This window comes from Macrotis lagotis, chromosome 5 (genome assembly GCF_037893015.1).
Source record: "Macrotis lagotis isolate mMagLag1 chromosome 5, bilby.v1.9.chrom.fasta, whole genome shotgun sequence".
NCBI classification, from domain to species: Eukaryota; Metazoa; Chordata; class Mammalia; order Peramelemorphia; family Peramelidae; genus Macrotis; species Macrotis lagotis.
The window spans coordinates 82593461-82615031 of record NC_133662.1 but is presented as its reverse complement, the minus strand read 5'-3'; the positions used below and the strand labels follow the sequence as shown (position 1 = coordinate 82615031).

Below are 21571 nucleotides of genomic sequence, written 5' to 3'. Positions count from 1 at the left end.
ATCAAGGGCAATTCTAAAAGCCTTGTGATGGAAAATATCATCTACATCCTGAGATTAAAAACTATAAAGTCTGATTGCAGATAAAAGTATACTATTTTCAATTTTGAAAATGTTTTATTTTTTCTTTCTCATTGATTTATTCCTTTTAGTTCTGCTCCTTTCACAAGATGAGTAATATGGAAATGTGTTATATATTATGTAGTGGTGTTTTCTGATAAACATGTATAGGTGAGAAAACTGCAGATCATTTGAATCCTTTTGAAAATTTAATATACATTTTCTTGAATTTAATATAATTCCTCCAAAATCACTTTTAATAGCTCCTGTAATTGATGATTGTAAATGTATAACCTTCAACAGATTACTCACTGTTATGGGGATGATGGAAAGAAAAGAGGAAAGTAGAAAAAATGTGGAACTCAAAATCTTACAAAAATAATGTTGAAAACTATATGTAATTGGAAAAAATCAAATTAAAATAAAGAAAATAAAACTTTGCTTCTGCTGAAATACAAAGAATTTTTCATGAAAAGAATGGGAAAGGCCAGGCATGGTGGCACATACTCAAAATCCCTGGAAGAGGCTGAGACTGGTGGACCTCATGAATGAGGGAGTTCGGAGCTATAGTAGGGCTTAACCCAATTGAGTGTCTGCAGTAAGTTTAGGACTAATATGTTGAATGTTCCATGGGATAAAAAGATTATTAGATTTCTCTAGAAGAGGGCAACTAGACAACTGGCCCAGAATGGAAAAATAGAATAGGTTTAAGCTTCCATATTGATCAGCTCTGTTCTTCTGAGCCCTGATGAGATAGTGAGACACAATCTCAAAAAAAAATCTCATATCATGCACAGTTACATATGACACAGTCATATAAAATCAACTCCATGTTCTGTTATTTCTTGAGATATGCCATCATTGTTACATTTCTATAAATGCTTGAGATTAGAGCTTTGCAGAATGATTTCCAGAAACACTAGATAGGGTTAGTGAATTCCAACTTAGCTGCACTTAGGTGTGCCTGTTGGTATAGAACTGCTCAATTACAGGAGCTATTAAAAGTGATTTTGGAGGAATTATATTAAATTCAAGAAAATGTATATTAAATTTTCAAAAGGATTCAAATGATCTGCAGTTTTCTCACCTATACATGTTTATCAGAAAACACTACTACATAATATATAAGTGGAAATGAGCTAGTTGCCAGCATCCTATACACAGGATATAGTGAATTTGGAATAAAATTAAAAATTTCAAAAAGGGAGATACAGTGGTTTCCAAAGGTTTGATTACAAGACATAGGGAGAAATAGTTATTGACTGTTCTTATACAGAACTACAATTCTGCTGATGTTTAAGGCTGATCCTCAACAAATTGGAAATCATTCTCAGAAGTTACTGAGGTTGCCTCCTGCTATATTCCAGCAAGATATATAGTAAGATTAACATTAATGAAGATGAGAAAATGGAAAAGAAAAACTGCTCTTCCTTTATTTTATCTTCTATAGCTTTAAGAAACTCAACTATGAATACTTCTAATTGAAAAGTTCTTAATTTTTTTTGTGACATGGCACCCTTGAGCCTTGATGAAACCTATAGGTTTCTTTCTCAAAATATTATTTTTAAATAATTGAAGGAAACGTTAAATTTTAGATGTTATTACAAATAAAAATATAATTTCTCCCCTTACCTATGTTCACAGACTCCCTGAAAGCTACCCATAGACTCATTGCAAGTTCAATTACACCAAGTTAGGAATCCTGATCTTCATATAAAACAATGTCACAGGGAGTCCCAGTGAGAGACAAGTTTGTGGCAAACAATACACTTTAGGGTTAGTCATATTAAATGGAGAATCACAGGAAACTAGAAGAACTAAGCATCATGACTCAAATTTGACTTTGCTACTGGGTATAGCAAAAGGATACTCAAGGAATTCTTTTAGGCTGATCTTCAGAATTATTTTCTCTTGTAAAATGATTTACTACATGAGGGAATCATAGAGAGAAACATTAGTCTAGTCTGGACTAGTCTATCTCTCCACTATCACTTTTAATTAAGTTATATACTTCTCTAGACAGATTTTGATTCTTGACACAAGAACAACAACCCCCAGCCCCTTTACTTACATCATCCTGGACATCCAGGTCACAGCCAGCCTTCAACAAGATCTGAACAACAGGAAGATGGCCTTTATTGGCAGCAAGATGTAGGGGTGTCCGGCCATGCTGTAGTTGCAAAAAAAAAAAAAAAAGAAAAAGAAAAAAGAAATGCTGACTTTGGATCTATGATTTTTATTAAGATCTTTTCTCTTTGTAAACATAGAAATTCTTATGAATTTAGCTAAAACAAAAGGTGGATTTCCATTAAGCAAAATCATCAGGGCCAGGATTGGGATGAACAAATAAAATCAATTTTAAAAAAAAGAACATCATTTTAGCCAATGATTTTAGCATTCTCTGTAGTTTCTTATAAAAGGGCAAATTAGTAAATTGAGAGGTTTATTTTATCTTCTTTCATTTCCTTTCTGGTGTCAGTATTAAATGAAGAGAAAGAATAGCTAAAGGTCTATGTAACCAAAACAATTGTCATCTTTCTAGACAAAAAATACTAAAAAACAAAAACACAAAACACAAAAAACAAAATCAAAAACAAAAACAAATATTGTTTCTTATCTTTCAGATTCTTTTCCCAAAAGAACTTTTAATTCAAGGCTCCAGATCCAGAGCACCCCTGGAAGAAATACTGCAATTCCATGCAAATAAACAAACTATAAAATAATAGGAATGCTTTTTTCTCTCTTGAAAATACTGTAATCCCAATGAATTTGGATTTCTTTTTCTTCCTCCCCTGATTTTTACTCACCCTGGGGAAATGGCTCTACCCAGTGATCAACCCTGCTTTAAATAGCAGCCTTCCAGCATACTGGAACATACCACCTGATGTAAATCAGGGAACCATTCTTGCTACATAAAAGCATTGTAGTCTGCTCAGATGGTACTACACCCCTCTGTGAAAGAATAGCTTAACAGATGAGTTATGGGCCATATAGAAAACAAAGTCTCATTAGAAATTTTGTAGTATAGATTGTTTTCAAGGTTCAAATTTTTGAAAAACCATCAAAATCTGCCAACTATTCTTAAAGCCTAGATTTATTTGCTAAATGCTAGCTTGATGTGGAGAAATAGAATTCAAGTGATAAGAGAAAACAAAAGACTTAATTTCCACAAGTGAAATGATCAAAGAGGCAGGATTCTGGGGACAGAGGGAAAAAGGAGGTCAGAGCTTACTTTAAAATTAGATTTTTTAATTAAGAACATAACTTCTCCCCAAAAAGTGGGCTATAAAAAATCTTTAAAAAAAAATCAAGTATGAAGTCAAGAAGTGACCTTCACTTCCTAGTAACTGTGTTCAGCCAAATTTCAATTTAACTTGAATTTTTATGGTTTAATGAGGTTCTTCTCCAGTTGCTAGGACTGCACAAAACTGATAGGAGTTTTATTCACTGATTTCTTCTCAATGGGTTTGGTTATTCATTACAGTACATTTTGAGATGTTTCTGTTTCTGCCTTTATTATAAATACATCCACGGGGTTCATACAACTTTCATGAGGAAGTTTATGTCTTTAAGAGATAGAGTGTCTATTGTCACTAAGAGGTACATTGAAGCTTGCTCATCCATATATAAGAGACCTTAGCCATAAAGTGCAAAGAGATTACAAGTTGGGCCCATAATTAAGCATGCAGGGGACAACAGGCTGAATTCCCTTTAAGAAAATGTGAGGTTCCTTAAATAACAGCAACAGATGCCCATCTTTTTAAATACCAATATTCTACTGACTCTATTTGTCTGCAAGTCACAGAACAAGACCACAGACTCCAAAGAAATAAAGATGAGTATCACCCAAGAGGGCACTGGAGAGGCACCTGGGGTCCAAGAGCAGGCTAACACATAAAACAAAGAATCATGAAGAATTAGAATATAGAAACAGAAGATGAGTTGGAACATCAGAGGTTATCTAAGCCAATGTCTCATTCTACAGATGTGGAATCTGAGTCCCTGAGAAGTAACAGTATTCTTCTTCCCTCCCACAGGGGCATATTCCCATTTTGTAAAAATCCCTTTATGTAGAGATCTATGGAAATATCCATTTATATAAAGTGAGAGCCATCTGTATCTACATTTCAAGAAGTAGAGAAAACTAGTCAGAAAACAAAGTTGGAAAAATAAATCGAATGTACAAGGAGAGAATTCATAATGGCTTAACCTACCAGTTTTTCAAATGAAGTTAATAAATTTGAGAATCCTCCAAGAGCTAACTAATGGACAACCTGTGTGATACACTGGCATTTTTATAACATTAGAAAAAAGTGAGGAAATCCCCTGGCACATTGGGTGGCCCTCTCCAGTGAAGTTTTGGGAGGACATAAATAAAAGTCATACTGGGCAGGCAGGTAGGGACAGGTTGAGATCTGTGTTGTTGGAGGGAATACTCATACTGATAAGATCACAAATGCATCTGAAGACAACAACAACAAAGGGAAAGTGGGGATGAAGAGAAAGCAACAGGTAAGGAAATACTATTGAGTGAAAACAGTACCAGACCAGAAGTCACTCTTCAAGGCTAGTCTGCCTCTAACTAGCTTTGTGGTTTTGAGCAAGATGCTTCATTTCTCTTGATCTCAGTTCCTTCACACACACATTGACAACTAAATTAGATTAGATGACAACTAAAGTTCTTCCCAATTCTAACATTCTATGATTCTCACAAGTGCTTTTGAGCTGATTGGGGAGGTGAAGTCTGTATATCTGGAATATGCCACCATTTGAAGAACTGGCTTTATATTCTAGGATTATGGATTTAGAGGTGGAAGGGTCCTCAGAGGCTGACTGACCTCATCTTAAAGATGAGGAAGTCAACAGATTAGAATCATATGAAAGAGACCTAAAATAGATACAAATATACAGATGATTCTAATTTTATGTAAATTTACATTGAACAAATTTGACTTTATGTAAAGAATTCTGAAAGAAAATTTCATTACAAATTTTATGTTCATTTTGCTATACAGTACTGTTATCTATCTGCTCTCCTATGCCTCCAATGGGAGCTCCACAGTCTACATCTTACCCACTCAACCACCCATCAAAAAAAAAACCCTAAAAAAACACCCTCCAAGTGAAAAACAAGAAAAGGAAGGCATGGAAAGACCTCCACCATACTACAAGGGGGAGAGAGTGGTTTGACTTAACATCACTGAAAGAAGAGATCTTTGTCAGGCCCCACTATCTATCTTCTGTCTTCCATGCTTGGGTATTGCCTGTCTGACCCCAGTTTCCTCAGCACCTCTTCTCCTATCTGTGTCTGTGTCTAGCCCCCAAGAATGTTCTTCCTCTCGATTCCAGCAAGACCCCCACACACTCTTCCTCATGCTCTAACTTCTCTATCCTGGTCCTTGAATTCTGTGCCAAACGCTCCCTTCATGGGTACATAGTACTCTTCTTCCCTCCCTCCCTCCCCAAGTTTGTGGGCATATTCCCATTTTGTAAAAATTCCTTTATGTGGAGATCTGCAGAATAGTACACTTATAAAGTGAGAACTATCTGTATCTACAGTTCAAGAAGTAGAGAAAACTAGTTGGAAAACAAAGTTGGAAAAATAAGTCTAATGTACAAGGAAAGAATTCAGTTTTTCAGATGACATGAATAAATTGGAGAAATATTCATATGGAATGGCTTTCATAATTTTGTCACCTTCACAAATCAGCTTTAACCCAAACTATAGATTAGAACTTCAAACTTAGATCAGATCAATTAATTGGTCAAGGGTAGGAAGTTTCTAGGGTTCATCTAGAAAAGATAGACAGATTGACAGGTTGACAGCAGGTTTTTTATTATGATGTTGATAATGATGATAACTAATATTACTACTACTAATTAGAAGTAGTAGCAGGTAATATTTACCTAGAGAAAAGGCTCAACTTTTTTATGTTGTGGATCCCTTTGGCAGTCTGATGAAGCCTATGAACTCCTTTTCAGAAAAAAGTTTTTAAATGCATAAAATATAATAGTTTTGAAAATAGAATCATATATAGTTATCAAAATATTTTTCAAACAGGTCCACAGATTGAAGGTAAAGAATTCTTGATATTTAAGGGTTTTGAAGTGTTTTAAATATATTATTTCATTAATTTTCACAGCAATCCAATGAGGTAGAGATTATTACTGTTCCCATTTTATAGATGGCAAAACTCCCAGAACTAATCCAAATTAGTATAATTCCAACAGTAAGAATCATAGATGATATTGATATAGCATTCTGAAGGTTCAAAATGCACCCAGGTTCAGAATGACTAAGGAAGGGGAAGAGGAGAAAGTTGGAGCATTTCCAAATAATAAAGAATCTAAGAGGTTAATATCCTGAGTGTGTTTACTGTTGCTGTTCAGTTGTCACAGAAGTCAGTGAAGGATATTCAAATACTCTTACTAAGGATCTTATGGAGTTCTTAGAATTTCTCTACTTCTTTATCCTTTCTGCATAAGTAACTAGGGATGCAATTATTTTCATGATGCAAATACTTATGATGAACAAGATAACTAAATATCTCATGAAATAATATTTGGGTTCACTAGAAACTCAATCAATCCAACTCCTTTCAATGGCTGCTACAAAGGAAGTTCTTAAGAAATTCTAGTTAATTTATCAATAGATTGCCTCTCCAAGGAGAATGTGGGAGCCATCTTCTTTTAGACTCTCTTCTGGTTTGGTTTTTAGCAAAAGTATCAAGATGAAAACCACTTTATTCCTCCAGTGGTATGTCCATTTACTAGTCCCTGGGCAAGGATCTCATACTTGGGCGTATTACATCTAAACTGAAGTTAAATGATGACTTAAAACCAGTAATTCTTAGCCTCCCTATCCCCTTGTCTGCCACTTCACCATCATCACTGCAGAAACAAAGTGGGTCATGCAGATAGAGGACCATTGTGCATATTTCCATTTCAAAGGTTGGCCATAGCAAAAAATTTCACCAAATGAGCAGCCTGTTGGTCATGAGCCTCTCTTTATTTAGCTAGGCAAAAGCAGACAGTCTTTTTCTGGAACTGTTCTTGAAGTCTTTCTAACATGGTGGAACCTGTCAAGAGGTTCTCTGCTGACCTAGCCTTTTAAGAACCTAGGGTCACTTCCATACCATAACCATCAGAACAAAAATATGTGGAGTGATTCTGCCACAAAGTGGCACTGTTGGGATGCCTATAGGATAACCATTCCCACTCTTTTGCTACTTTCTGAGAGCTCACTTTCAGAAAAGTTGTAGATTTTTGTGTGAGCTGCTCCACTTTGAACTCCAAGGCTGGCTTTAGACTCGACCAGTCTCTGTAGTGCAGGGACTTTTAACCTTGACTATGTCATGGACCTCTTCGGTGGTCTCTGGTGAAGCCTGTAGACCCTTTCTTAGACTGCTTTTAAATACATAAAACAAAATATATAGGATTATAAAAGAAACCAACTATAGTGAAATAGCATTATAAATTTTTTTTAACAGTTAATAGGTTCCAGGTTAAGAACCACTAGAAGTCTAACATCTTTTTGAACAAGAATGGTCAGGAACCCTTAGAAAATATTCCCTGGGCTAGCCACAGATCAAAGCCCCAGTCTAGACTTACACAACTGGGCCAGGACCAAACTATCCTTAATAGTATTATCCTTCTTCATAGTATCACCACTTGCCAGATAATGATACTAAATCACTAAAACCTGAAGCTATGAAGACACAACTGAGGGCTTGCCACAGATTGGCATACTACCAAGATGGGTGATCCAAAGCCAGGAGGTGTGGAAAAATTGGCAGACTCATCTTCAAGCTGAACATATTTCCCTTTTGCTAAGGGTCATGAAGGACAGTACAGGACTGAGGTGCACTTGCAAGCAAATGAATAGCAATAGATGTGTGAAATGCTTCTAGACAAGAAAAGAAAGAAAGAAAAAGATAGAAGAAATGAAGAAAAGGAAGAAAGAAAGGAAGAATGTGAAGGGAAGAAAATAAGATGAAATGATCAAATCCAAAAACAATCCTGGGGCTGTACACCCTTCTGGGATTACATAGATATGTTCCAGCAAGTTGAACCTCTATGTCCTGACTTCAAGCATAATTTCTCTGGGAACAAAAATAAAAAAAAAAAGGCCTCAGGATCTGAGTGCCTCATGTCCCAGCAGGCTAAGGATAAATCACAACAGGTGATTCTAAGGGGAGAACAGAATAGGATGAGGACAAAATAGACAATCATGCTCCCCCCCACCCTTTCTCTCTACTCCTGCGTGATTCCCGAGTGTGCACATACACCACACCTACACACACAAACACAAACATCCCTCAAAAAACTCTGAGTTTAGCTGAAAAAACCCAGCTCCCAATCTTTTCAACAAGCTTGCAGCTCTGGGGCTACATTGGGAACATTCCACAGGCAGAATTCCATGCTAAGATAAGTATCTCCCACCAGTAAAGAAATCATTGGAGCTTGGCCAAAGCTAACTTAGGCCTAAAATAAACTCCAAAAAGGAAGCAGGGGTGTTTATTTTCATAGTTGGTGAGATTCATTTGTAAACTCTCTCCTCACCTGCACTTTCTCTAGCAGGCATTACTGGGAATTTATATGGGAAAGACCTCACCTGAACACCACCAAAGACACTAGGGAGGGGGCAGGGAGAAGGGAAGATCTTCTCAACATGACAACTTGAAAAGGAAATCCACTTCTCCCCTTTAATAGGTGTCATTATGCCTTAATTATCACAAAATGTTATGGTGCATAAAGACTCTTAGAACACCACACATGCCAAACAGAATGAAATTCTTACTTCACAGTCCCTTTTCTCTACTTCAACAACTCGGACCCTTGTATACCAGAGGGATAGGTTTATCAGGTTCTAGAAACACCTGCCCTAGAGGATGGATATTCTGTCAGGGAGTAGCTGAAAAGTCTAAAAAGAAAGGGATATGGAGTGGTTCTTGCTAGAGATACTAAAATAATGCAAAAGAGATTCATACATTTGCTATGTCTAAAAATATGTTCCATTCTTCAAAAGCCCTTTATTCAGCATCTACTATATACAGAGTTTGTGCTAGATGCTGGAGACAATCTGGTCCTTCCCTTGGGCACTGACAATTTGATACTGAGGCTAGGATAAATATCAAAATAATTTAATATAACAAATAGTAATTATATGTATTATATATAGTGTGGCATGTATATTTACATATAATAAATATATATTTACAATATAATTGATTTAATGGAAGAAAGAATGGAGTGAATAGCTTCAGTTGAACGAGGTCAAGAGATCACTTAGTTTAGAAGATAATGGAAGAAGATAAAGTAAGTTGGAGCCACATTGGCTTCTAGATCCTATTCCTCCATTTGGTGATCTCAAATTGGTCCAAAGGGTAACCTTAAAGAAGACACAACTTTTCTGAGTCTGAATTTCCTCATCTGTAATAAATAATAGTTGTACTACTTACCTGAGGGAAATGTTTTATGGATCTTTGGGTACTTTATCACTATGAGTTATTATTACTAAAAAGAATGACATGCAGCAATGAAAAGCTAGTTGAGGTTAAATAGTCTGAATTTATTGGAGACATGGTCAAATAGTTTCATGATTTCTTTCAACTGGGTTGTGCTGCTAAGGCTTAGGTATAGAGGAGGTGGATGGTAGAAATAACATAGAAAGAAGAGGAATAAGCATAACTGAAGTGGTTAACTACTGAACAAGAAAAGAAATTAGGCCAGACTATGACTGATAGATCAGGGAAATGGTTAGGAAAATTCACTAACTTTTGAATAAGGAGGAGAAGGAAGAGAAAAAGGTTGAGAAGGGAAAGGAAGAGCAAGAAAGGAGGAGGCAGAGAAAGAGGAGGGAAAGGAGGGAGCAGAGGAGGAAAAAGGAGAAGAGAATTCTCCAACTTTGGAAGGAGGAAAGTAAAAAGGAAGGGAGAAAATGACGAAAAGGGAAAAAAAAGAAAGAGGAAAAGAAATGGATTTAAACTGCAACGTGAAGAACCTAGGTTAGGAGCAAGAAGAATTTCCTAATTGTGAATTTCTTTTTCCCCAAAGGTTATTAAAAGAAAAAAATTAGGATTATGCACCCTTTTAGCCATTAGAGATCTAAGATTTAGACAGGAGAGAAAATCCTGAGAGAAGATGAAAAATCAATGTAAAGGAATGGAACAAGGAAAGGATAAATGAAGAATGTGAAAGGGGAAAAAAAGGAGCATATTTATTGAAGTAGTAGAGCCTTTCCCCAACTTCCAACAGTTTCTTAAGTGATATTCAGTGGCTCTTGTGTCATAGGTTCTTCCACTGATAAACTCCTATTTGAGGTGAGAGAAGACTCTGGGTATCATAACACAAAGAAATGTGGAGGGCAAAAAATGGCATTATGCTGCAGAGGATCATGTTTTTAATTTTTTGGCTAGAAAGAAAAAAAAAGGCAAAATCAGCTTCAGTTTTTTCATTGCCTTTTTTCTTTCTGCTCTCTGGTTCTATCTCTATTTCTCTGTCTGTCAAAATGCCTCTTTGAGGGAACTGTGATTGCTTACATGAAATGATCTTGGGCAAAACTGGATGGATGCTTTCTGTTGACTGGCTTGTGTGACACCCTGCAACTGAGGCAGCATGTGGTGGTAAATCTTTCATAGAAGAGAAGCTTCCCCCCCACACACACACTGCTGCTCAGTCAGGAGTTAGAGCATCTTTCTTTCAGCCAAATGCCTTGTAAGTCCTTTATCTCTAGAGAATCAAAAGTACAAGGAATACAAGAGAAATAGGAGAGAGAGGAGGCAGATTGGGCACAATGGTGTTTAGGAACAAGAGCCAGGAACATTCTTTAGAGATAAAATATGAATAGCAACTGATTTGAGACAATACCAATATGACCAGAGGAGTGAGAAAGTGTTTAGTGTAAAGAGTACTGGATTTTCAGTTTAAAAAATCCTTAGCTCAAGTTCCTGACTGTGTGTCTTGGGCAACTCACTTCATGGCTCTGAGTCAGTTTTTTGATTTGTGTAATGGAACTAGAATGGAATATCTCTAAGTTTCCTTTCAGCTTGGTAGGTAAAGGACCAACAAAGTAATTTCCAGGTTCCCAGGGTAAATTGTTTAGTCTCTTAGGTTTTTTTTTTACCCAGGTCATAATGGCTATAGAAAGAAAAGAAGTATGAGGGTCACTTTTTTATTAAACCTCCAATAGTTCACCCTCTCTCTCTATCTCTGCTGAAAATCTTGCCTTATATTTTGCAGAAAAAAAAATTGAAGGCATTTGCCAAAAGCTCCATCTTCTCCCCATCATCTCACATAATTCAGATGCCTTCTACCACTATGTCCCTACAGTCTTGTCTCACATTAAAAGATGATTTATTCTCCTTACCAAGGAAAACTTCTCTATGTGCACATAGTGTACAAGTATTATCCTTTCCATCCCATCTTCTCCAGCAGATGCCCCCTCTCACTATCATCCCTACTCTCACTTTATTCTCCTAGGCTACTGGCTGCTTCCCTACTGCTTACAAACTTGCTAAAGTCTCCCTCCATTCTCAAAAAAACTCCTCATTTGATACATCCAGCTAGGTAGCTATGGTTTTATATATATATATATATATATATATATACATATATATATATATATATATATATCTTCTTTATTTTCAGCTAAACTTCTTGAGAAGTTGTTTACAATTGATGCTTCCACTTCTAACACTTTCTTCTTAACTCTCTAAAATCTGACACCCAACCTCATCATTTAACTGAAACTCCTCTTTTAAAAGTTACTAATAATATCAAAAGTGCCAAACCTAATTGTCTTTTTTTTCTATTCTCATCCATCTTGATTAGTCTGCAGTCTTTGACACGACTGATCACCCTCTTCTCTTTGATATTCTCTTCTCTCTAGGTTTTCAGGACACAACTCTCTCCTGGTTCTCCTTCACTCTCCTTTGCTAGATCTTCATCCAAGTCATGCCTGATCACTATAGGTTTCTCAAAGAACTGCTCTGAGTCCTCTTCTCCATCTATACTATTTTGCCTATTGATTTCATCAGTTCCCATGGATTTAGTAATTGTCTCCATGCAATCCATCCATAACTTCCAGACTCAAATCTGCAAATACTTGAAATAAGCAGATTAATTCTATCTTTTTTACTGATCCAATTTACAATTAATTAATTTTTTTCCTGTAAGTGCCTAAGTCATTTTCCTTTGTCTCTGAACTTAATTCAGAAATTCAGCTGTTCTATTTTTGTGTCAAGGAAATCTGTTACTCTTTTTTTAATTTTTAAATTTATTTTTGAATTTTACAAATTTTCCCCTAATCTCACTTCCCTCCTCCCACCCCCCCACAGAAGATAATCTGTTAATCTTTACATTGTTTCCATGCTATACATTGATCTAAGTTGAATGTGTTGAGAGAGAAATCATATCCTTAAGGAAAAAATAAAATATAAGGAATAGCAAAATTACATAATAAGATAACGTTTTACTAAAAATTAAGGTAATAGTCTTTGATCTTTGTTCAAACTCCATAATTCTTTCTCTGTATACAGATGGTATTCTCCATTGTAAATACCTCAAAATTGTCCCTGATTGTTGTACTGATAGAATGAGCAAGTTCATTAAGATTGATCATCAACCCCACATTGCTGTTATGGTGTACAATGTTCTTCTGGTTCTGCTCATCTCACTCAGTATCAGTTCATGCAAATCCCTCCAGGCTTCTCTGAATTCCCATCCTTCCTAGTTTCTAATAGAATAATAGTGTTCTATAACATACACATACCACAATTTGTTCAGCCATTCCCCAACTGATGGACATTCACTTGATTTCCAATTCTTTGCCACCACAAACAGAGCTGCTATGAATATTTTTTTGTACAAGTGATGTTTTTACCCCTTTTCATGATCTCTTCAGAGTACAGACCCAGTAGTGGTATTGCTGCATCAAAGGGTATGCACATTGCTCTCCAGAAAGTTTGGATGTGTTCACAGCTCCACTAACAATGTATTAGTGTCCCAGAAATCTGTTACTCTTGAAGGATTCCTGGTTTACCTACTATCTCTAATCTTGTAGATAGACGCACACAATGAACATTTCTTAGTCACAGGAGGGAAGTATTGTATTGTCCCCCAAGTCTCAGTTCTACAGTCAATCATATTGATTTTCATTATGTTGAACTCAATTAATCAGTTATAATTTGTTCCCCACTCATAAAATTCTATTCTATACTCTCCAAAATGACAAAAGAGAGCTATTCCCTTTATTCAGAGTCTTTCACAAGGAAACTGAGATTCTATTTTAGCTAAATTCATGCTTAACTAATTGATCATACTTGAAACCATGTGTTTCAGTCTATCTTAATTTTAACTGTTACACTTCTACAGATATATTCAAATCAATGTAACATAGACATTTTAAGTTCAACCTGTCCAAAACTGAAATCATTATCTTTTACCTCTCCCCTCCAATATTCCACCCCTTCCCCCAACTCAACCTCTTCCTAACTTCCCTATTGCTGCTGCTGGAGCAGGTGGAAAGTGGGGTTAACACTATCATTTTCATGGTATTTTTAAATTTTTTTTTTAATTTTAAGCTTCCCAACAGAGTCGCTTTTATGACTTATATGTCTACATGCTTCCCCAGAATGTGGATTAGGCAAATAACTCTTCTGGAGCTTTTCAAAATGCAGATTACTAACCTGGGAACCCATAAAAAGGCAATGGGGTTAAGTGGCTTTCCCAAGGCCACACAGCTAGGTAATAATTAAGTGTCTGAGGCCGCATTTGAACTCAGGTACTCCTGACTCCAGGGCCAGTGCTCTATCCACTGCTCCACCTAGCCGCCCCAACACTATCCTTTTCAAACTCCCAGGTATCTTTCTCATCTTCTCACCATCCTCTATCTCACCTTCCATATCCAGTATGTTGCCAAGTTCTATCTATTTTATGTTGGTAACATTTCTTTTATGGGCCCTCTTCAGCCTTCTGATATTGTCACCACCCTGGTATAGGCCGTTATCACTTCATATCTGGACTACTGCAACAGCTTGATAGTTAATCTCCCTATTTGAGGTCTCTTCTGATTCCTGTCCATTCTCTATTCAGTGATCAAATTGATCTTACTCAAGTACAGGACTGGACCCTCTACCCAACCCCATTTCCTATTGCTTCCTGGATCAAATATTAAATTATGCTTGGTATTCAAAATGTTCATAACCTTTATCTCTTGATATCTTCCCAAAATATTGTCTTATAATGTTACCGGTCTTCTTCAAAAACAAAGGAAAACAACCTCCTCTCTCATCCCCCTTACCTTTTCAGTCTTCTTATATCATACTTCTCCCCATAAAGTCTGTGAAACAGTAGTACTGGCCTTTTTATTGTTCCTCATTAAAGACACTCTATCTCCCAATTTTATATTATCACTAGCTATCCCCCATGTCTGGATTCCTCTTCATCCTCATCTCTGGATTCCTTCAAATATCAGATAAATTTCATACTGATACTCCTTAATGCTAGTGTCTTTTCCCTGTGCATTATTTCCAATTTATCCCGTATATCTTTATACATAGTTGTTTCCATATTGTCTCCACTAGTCTATGAATTCCTTGAAAGAAGAAGCTGTCTTTTTCCTTTCTTTGTATCCCTGATGTTTAGATAGTACAGTACCTTACATATAATAGGCACTAATGAGATATTTTTTGTCTGACTTAGTCTGACCATTTCTTCCCATTTTACCCAGAGAAGGAGCTCTGAGGGTAAAACTGAGGAGGCAGGAAATACATTTATCAATGGCTGGTACCTCCTAAACCGCAGCCAGCTGTGCTGACATCTGGGTAGACCCCATTCCACTCCACTCCCCAGCTTCCCAACAGAGTCGCTTTTATGACTTATATGTCTACATGCTTCCCCAGAATGTGGATTAGGCAAATAACTCTTCTGGAGCTTTTCAAAATGCAGATTACTAACCTGGGAACCCATAATAACTCCAATGCTTTTTGTTCAGTGATGGCATATTTAGGGGAGTTTTTAAAATGCTGATTACTGACAATATCCTGAGAGATTGTAATGGTTCCTCTGGAGTGGTTATGACCTACTAAATAAATATGATTTTAGCGGGGTTTAGTGGCACATTAATCTGCGTTATTAAACAGTCAGCTGAGTAGTTAGGGGTTTTTATTCAAAGCAGAGACTATTGAGGCAACACTACACTAATCACATAAAGGCTTGCAATGTGAATTGTTGACAGAATGCCCAGGTGCCAGAACAGCTTATCCTGCTACTACACCTGGGCAGAAGAAACATTAATTCCAGGGTATTATATTGTACACTAGAGTTAGGAGTAAGGACCATGGGGAGGGACCTAATAGTCTACAGCATAACAATATGTAACCCTACATTTATGTAATCTTTTATAACTGATAATGTACTTTCCTCACAACAACCCTACAAAAGTAGATAGCGTACAGGTATTATCATTTGTAGAAACTATGATTCAGAGAGATTTGCTGACTTACCCAAAGTTAATCAACTTAGTTAAGTTACAAGACTTGTGTCTTGAACCAGGATCTTCTGACAAATTCAGAGTTCTTTCATCTCTACCACACTACCTTATAGATTTATGCTGGTACCAGATATATGCTATGTGCTTGAGTTTTTAAAATTTTCTTAAAATTTTGTCTTATAAATGATGTTAGTCCTACATGGTGTCTTTTAGGATGGAAAATAAGCTTTTCTACTGACAGCTTTGCTTTGGGGAATCTGTGTTATCATTTAGGTACTCCCTCCCTCCAATGTTACAAATCACAACTCATCTCAGTTGCTCATCCTGTTTCTCTGGTATATGTCCTCCAATAATTTCTCCAGAGGAGGTCTACTCAATATACTAAGGATCTGTCTATAGAGCTCTTGACATTACCTATGGAATACCTGTGATGATATAGCTCTAGCATGGATCCCCTTATTCGTTCTCTGATCTGGCTCATTCATCCCAGTTTACTCTCACACAGTCAAATGTAGGACTACTACTACTATAAAGCTACTCAAAACCTTTTAGGGATTTAAGGGATAACCTTGCTATGGGGAGATATATTCTCCTTATTCCCCACTATAGCATCCACCACTGTGTTTCCATTTATAAAACACAGTCACTCACAATGCTGATGCATTAGAGTTTAAACATAACAATTTATTTAGTAAGATATGTAATAAGTAATACTCATTTATGAAAAATGCAGGAATAATAGCAAGAAAGTTGGTTCACAGCCTCCCACAATGTACTCAGTATCTATGGTGGGTAGAAAGCAGGTCCACAGAAACTTGACAAGGAGGCCAACTTGTGCATGAGGTGATTCATTAAGGCCTATAAAACCTCCTTGATGTCATAGGTTCATTCAGGAACAAACACATAAGCTATAGAAAATCTTCTGTCCTCACTGTTGTCCTGTTGCACCATACCACTTCTCTTCTTTAAGCCAGAAAACTACAAGGCTCATCAGAATGTTTCCCCATGGGCAATACAAACAAGTACAACCAGCTCTCTGCTAAACAGTCAGTCAATAAACATTTATTAAGCACCTACAAAATACTAGGCACTATTCTTGGTGCTAGGGACACAAAGAAAAATGATTTTTTCCAAAGAAGACTACTGCTATACACTCCCTCCACCCCCATTAGAGATGATAAATTAAAAAGATCAGGAAAAGAACTTAATAAAAAAACTACTAAAACTACTAAAAATATATGTGTAAAGAAACAATTTTCAGGTAAGTTTTGAGTGGTTTGTTTGCCAAAAGGGGAAGAAAATTAATTGTGGAATAAATAAAAAGGTTAAAATCACCTTGTAAAGGAAATAAAGTGCTACCCCCTTTGTGTCTGAATATTTCTTAATAAATTCCAATGGCTCCTATTACCTCTAGAATAAAATACAAACTCTTTTGTTTGGCATTTAAAAACTATCACAAACTGGTCATCTCACCTTCCTATTCCAGTTTTGTTGCACATTAATCCCTTCCACAATCTGGCTACACTGGTCTACTTGCTGCTTTTCACATGTGACATTACTTTTCCTGTCTTTGTGCTTTTGCATTGACTATCCTCCATAATTGGAATAGTCTCCCTACTCACACCTCCATTTCTAAGAATCTGTTCAAATACTACCTTCTGCAGGAAGCCATGTAGATCTTCCCAGGTATGAGTGCTTTCCCCTTTAAATGCACTCTCATGAATTTCATATATATATATATATATGTATATATATATACATATATGTATATATATACATATATATATATTAATTACATACCCTTATATCCATGTCTTCCCTATTAGAATGTAAGCTATTTGACAGAAATTTTTTTTATTTGTAATTCCAACATTCTTGTGTTGTATTAAGAGCTTAATAAATGTTTATTAATTGACAGGCCATGAAAACCCTTCTATTCATATTATTTTTAATTTTTTTTAAAATAATGAATAAATGTATTTATTTAAGGGCTTTCTGCATATTCTGCATAGAATCATGTTGGATTTTTTTAGTTTTTTGATAAAATAAAATATATATTTTATAATGCCAATGATTTTTCAGTTGTTGAACCAGACCTCATACCAAATCAACAAGCATATATTAAGTGCCCAATTGTTTTTAATTTATTACTTTATTCTGTTAGTTAATATTTGATTTAGAATTCCTTCATCTATACTCATTATATACTCATTGGTAAATAATTTTCTTTCTGAGAGATAATCTTTACCAATTTTAAAAATCAACACTTTATTTTCCTCATACAAATTACCAGAAATTATTTCTATAATAGAATGCTTAAAAGAATGCAATCCACCTGGATCAGATTTTGGAGGTGCATGCAGTACTTCTTTGATGACTTCCTTTATTTCTCCAAGATTAGCCTATTTAGGTTATTACTCTCTTGTGTCTGTTGTGTTGTTCATATTTCTGTAGCTAATAATCTATTTCCTTTAAATTCTCTATTTTGTTAGACTAAAGCTGCTTGTAATATTTCCTATTTTGAACTAGATTTATAATTTTTTTTGGGATGGGAAGTCTTGGAGAGAAAAATACCTTTTTACTCCTGCTTCTAGATTCTAAGACAATTGTTTGAAATATTAAGAGGTTAAGTAATTTGCCCTTAGTCAAAGAGCCAGCACATATTGGGGGTGGGAATTGAATCCAGGTTTTCATGCTTCTGAGGGTATCTAATAAACCACATTGCTTTCCCCTAACAATATTCTTAATTTCTTGTGTGTTATTATCACTTTTAAAAAATTTTTTTTTTGATTTGTGGGCTTTTTCTCCTTTTAAAAAATTACATTTACTAATGATTAATCTATTTTCTGGGTGTTCTAAAAAATCCTCCTGGCTTTATTTATCAATTCAACTGTTCTTTCATTTCCTACCCATTTATTCTTGCTGTTAACTTTGTAAATGTTCTTTCCTCCCCTACTTTTCTTTGTACTACTGCTTTGTTACTTTTCTATTGCCTTTGGGTATAGGCTTAATTCATTTATTTCACTACCTCGTGTTAGCATGTGCATTCAGTTATATAATTTTGCCTCTAAGAAACTACTTTGTATTTCACAGATTTTGTTATGCATAATTTTGCTTGTCATTGCCACTTAAATATTCTGTTATTTTATCATTTCTTTAACCCAGTCATAGTTTTATATATTTTTTTGTTTTTAGTTTTTGCAAGGCAAATGGGGTTAAGCGGCTTGCCCAAGGCCACACAGCTAGGTAATTATTAAATGTCTGAGACCAGATTTGAACCCAGGTACTCCTGACTCCAGGTACTCCTGACTCCAGGTCCGGGCTTTATCCACTACGCCACCTAGCCGCCTCCCCTATATGTTGTTTTTAAGTTTCTGTGCTTTAGCTTTTTTTTTGTTCATGCTATTGTTAATTTGTAAATATGATCCTGAGACAGAAATGTTTTTTGAATGCGTTTCTGGGTGCAATTCATGTAATCTCAGAACTGTGGTTCTGAGAAAAAGAAAAGAATGCACATTTAATAAGTATTTACTATAGACTAGGCACTGTGCCAAGAGCTTTATAAACATTATCTCACTTGATGTCAAATAACCCTGGGAAGTAGATGCTATTACTATTCCCATTTTCCAGTTTAGGAAACTGAGGCAGACAAATTTTAAGTGATTTACCTAGCTAGTAAGTATCTGAGGCTGGATTTGAACTCAGATTTTCCTAGTGTTGTCCCAGCTCTCTATCTACTACTATACTGTCTAGCTACCTAAATAATACATTTCGTCTCATGAGGAACATTTCAAGACAAGGTCAAAATGTGTCATTTTAAATGCCATATTTTGCTCCCTTTGTGCACTCAATAAAACCAACTTCTTTGCTACTTCTTCAAGGATAGCCTAGCAGTTGTCCTTTCCTTTAAACACTTTTTTAAAAAAATCTCTAGTTTTGCTCATTATGAGAATGAAAACATTGACATAGTTCAATAATATATTCATTTATTGGGTGTTTTTTTAACCAGTATAGCATTTTGCTAGTAATTAGAGAATGTCTTTCATATGGCAAATACTTATTAAGCACCTACTATGTGAACAAGCACTGTACTAGGTATTGTATAAAAAAGATGAAAAGAAATAACAAATTCAATGAAAAATAAATAAAAATAAAAATAAAGGCTTTGATTTGGGGAGGAAAAAAACCACACCTTCAGGAAAGACTGGGGAAATATCAGATAAAAATGGGATTAATCTAAGGTCTTATTTTCAATGCAGAATATGGATGAAGAGGTAGTGTATGTCTAGAATACCTAGAGTTAACATTAACAGATGGTCTAAAAATTATTTGGTTCTTAGCATCCTATCCCATTTTTTGCCATTCTGCAGTAGTCACTGAGGAAGGGAAAGGTTTCTGCACAACACTGAGAGAGATTTTGCTTTTTTCTTTGTGTCAAGGGTTGCTTTGCCCAAAGAATTCATCACCCAGGGGCCATTCTATAGAGAAGCAAAAAGTCTGTTGCTGGGACCATATTTGAAACCTTTGCAACAGGAAGAGCAAAGACTCATATAACCTTTGAGAACCCAGGGTCACCTCCACACCACAAAGTGACACTGAATAGGATGTTTACTACAATAGAAATCCCAAATCTCTAGATTCTCTAAAATGAATCAGCCAATTGGGTCTCCCCAGTTTGAAATGGCAGTAGGATATCTAGGTGGGGTTGTCCTATAGATTACTACAGATGTAGGTTTCTAGGTCAAAAGAAAAGCAAGGAGATAGAGAATTTGGAATCATCTCCAAAAATGCAATTGCTAAAACTATGGAAGAACATTAGACTGCCAATAAAGAAAATATATGTAGAGGAGTGGATCCTAGACAAAACCTGAATAAATCACAGTTCTCTGCAGTAGATTACAATTACCTTAAGGAATTAGAAACAGAAGGAAGAGTAAAGCAGTAATGGTCAGAGAGGCAGAAGGACTACCTGGAGAGTATGGTTCCTTTGAAACTTTGATAATACCTTCATGTCTCTCAAATGAAGCATCTTGATTTTTTTTTTTTTTGGTCTATTCTTCTATGTAAGGTGACCTCCTCTCCCTCTTAAACTCTTTCATTTTTTAAGCAGACTTCTCGACCTTCTTCAGTTCCATATATCTTTTTAAAAGTACAAAGCGGGGCGGCTAGATGGTACACAGGATAGAGCACAGGCCCTGGAGTCAGGAGTACCTAAATTCAAATCGGGCTTTGGACACTTAATAATTACCTAGCTGTGTGGCCTTGGGCAAGCCACTTAACCCCATTTGCCTTGCAAAAAAAAAGTACAAAGCAAACAGGGTGACACACAGTATTTAATGTATAAAGAAAAGTGGTTCTATAAATAGCTGAGCTGATGAGTATGTAAAATTCAATCACAAGTTTTTTTTAAGACATTCACAGTTAGTAAGCATCCCATGCTCCCAGTTTCTCTGAGTGAGAGGGAGGACTTTGTGCAACTAACTTTATTTTATAATTAGAAACCCAAGAGAAATGAGAGGTCTAGTGAATTGCTCAAAACTACAAAGAATCCTGGTTCCCTTGTATCATCTATTAGGACCAAATATCAGAATGTGATGAGAATAAGACTGAAGAAGAAGCCAATAGTTTTAGGTACAGGTCCACTATCCTTTTGAATAAATGAAAGAAAAAACATTAATTGAGCACTTATATACAAGTTACTGTACTCAGATGCTGAAGATATAAACATAAGATGTGAGAAAGTTCCTTGCCCTTGAAGACTCCCTTCTAATGAGAAAGATATGGCATCTAAGGAGTGGAGGTTTAGAGAACTACTTAATCTCTGCAGTTCCCAGTTTTACTCTCTGTAAAATGTGACTATTTTAAGGAATGACATACCTTAAAGAATAAAGGACCAACTAAATACAGATTGAAATATACTTTTTAAACTTTATTTTCTTGAGGTTTTTTTTGAGGGGAAGGCCTTTGTTTTCTTTTACAACATGATTAATATGAAAATGTTTTGCATGAATACACAAGTAT

General features: G+C 35.8%; 1 protein-coding gene across 11 annotated transcripts in view; it reads right to left on the bottom strand.

The window, feature by feature from the left end:
• Nucleotides 1-21571, bottom strand: part of ANKRD6 (ankyrin repeat domain 6) — a 261561-nt gene that overhangs the window by 52328 nt on the left and 187662 nt on the right. For 7 of the 11 annotated variants that reach the window (XM_074187154.1, XM_074187153.1, XM_074187152.1 and 4 more), the window contains one exon: nucleotides 2129-2227. In XM_074187154.1, coding sequence (XP_074043255.1) covers nucleotides 2129-2227 — 99 coding nt within the window. The other 4 variants (XM_074187149.1, XM_074187151.1, XM_074187159.1 and 1 more) reach the window with 2 other exon arrangements.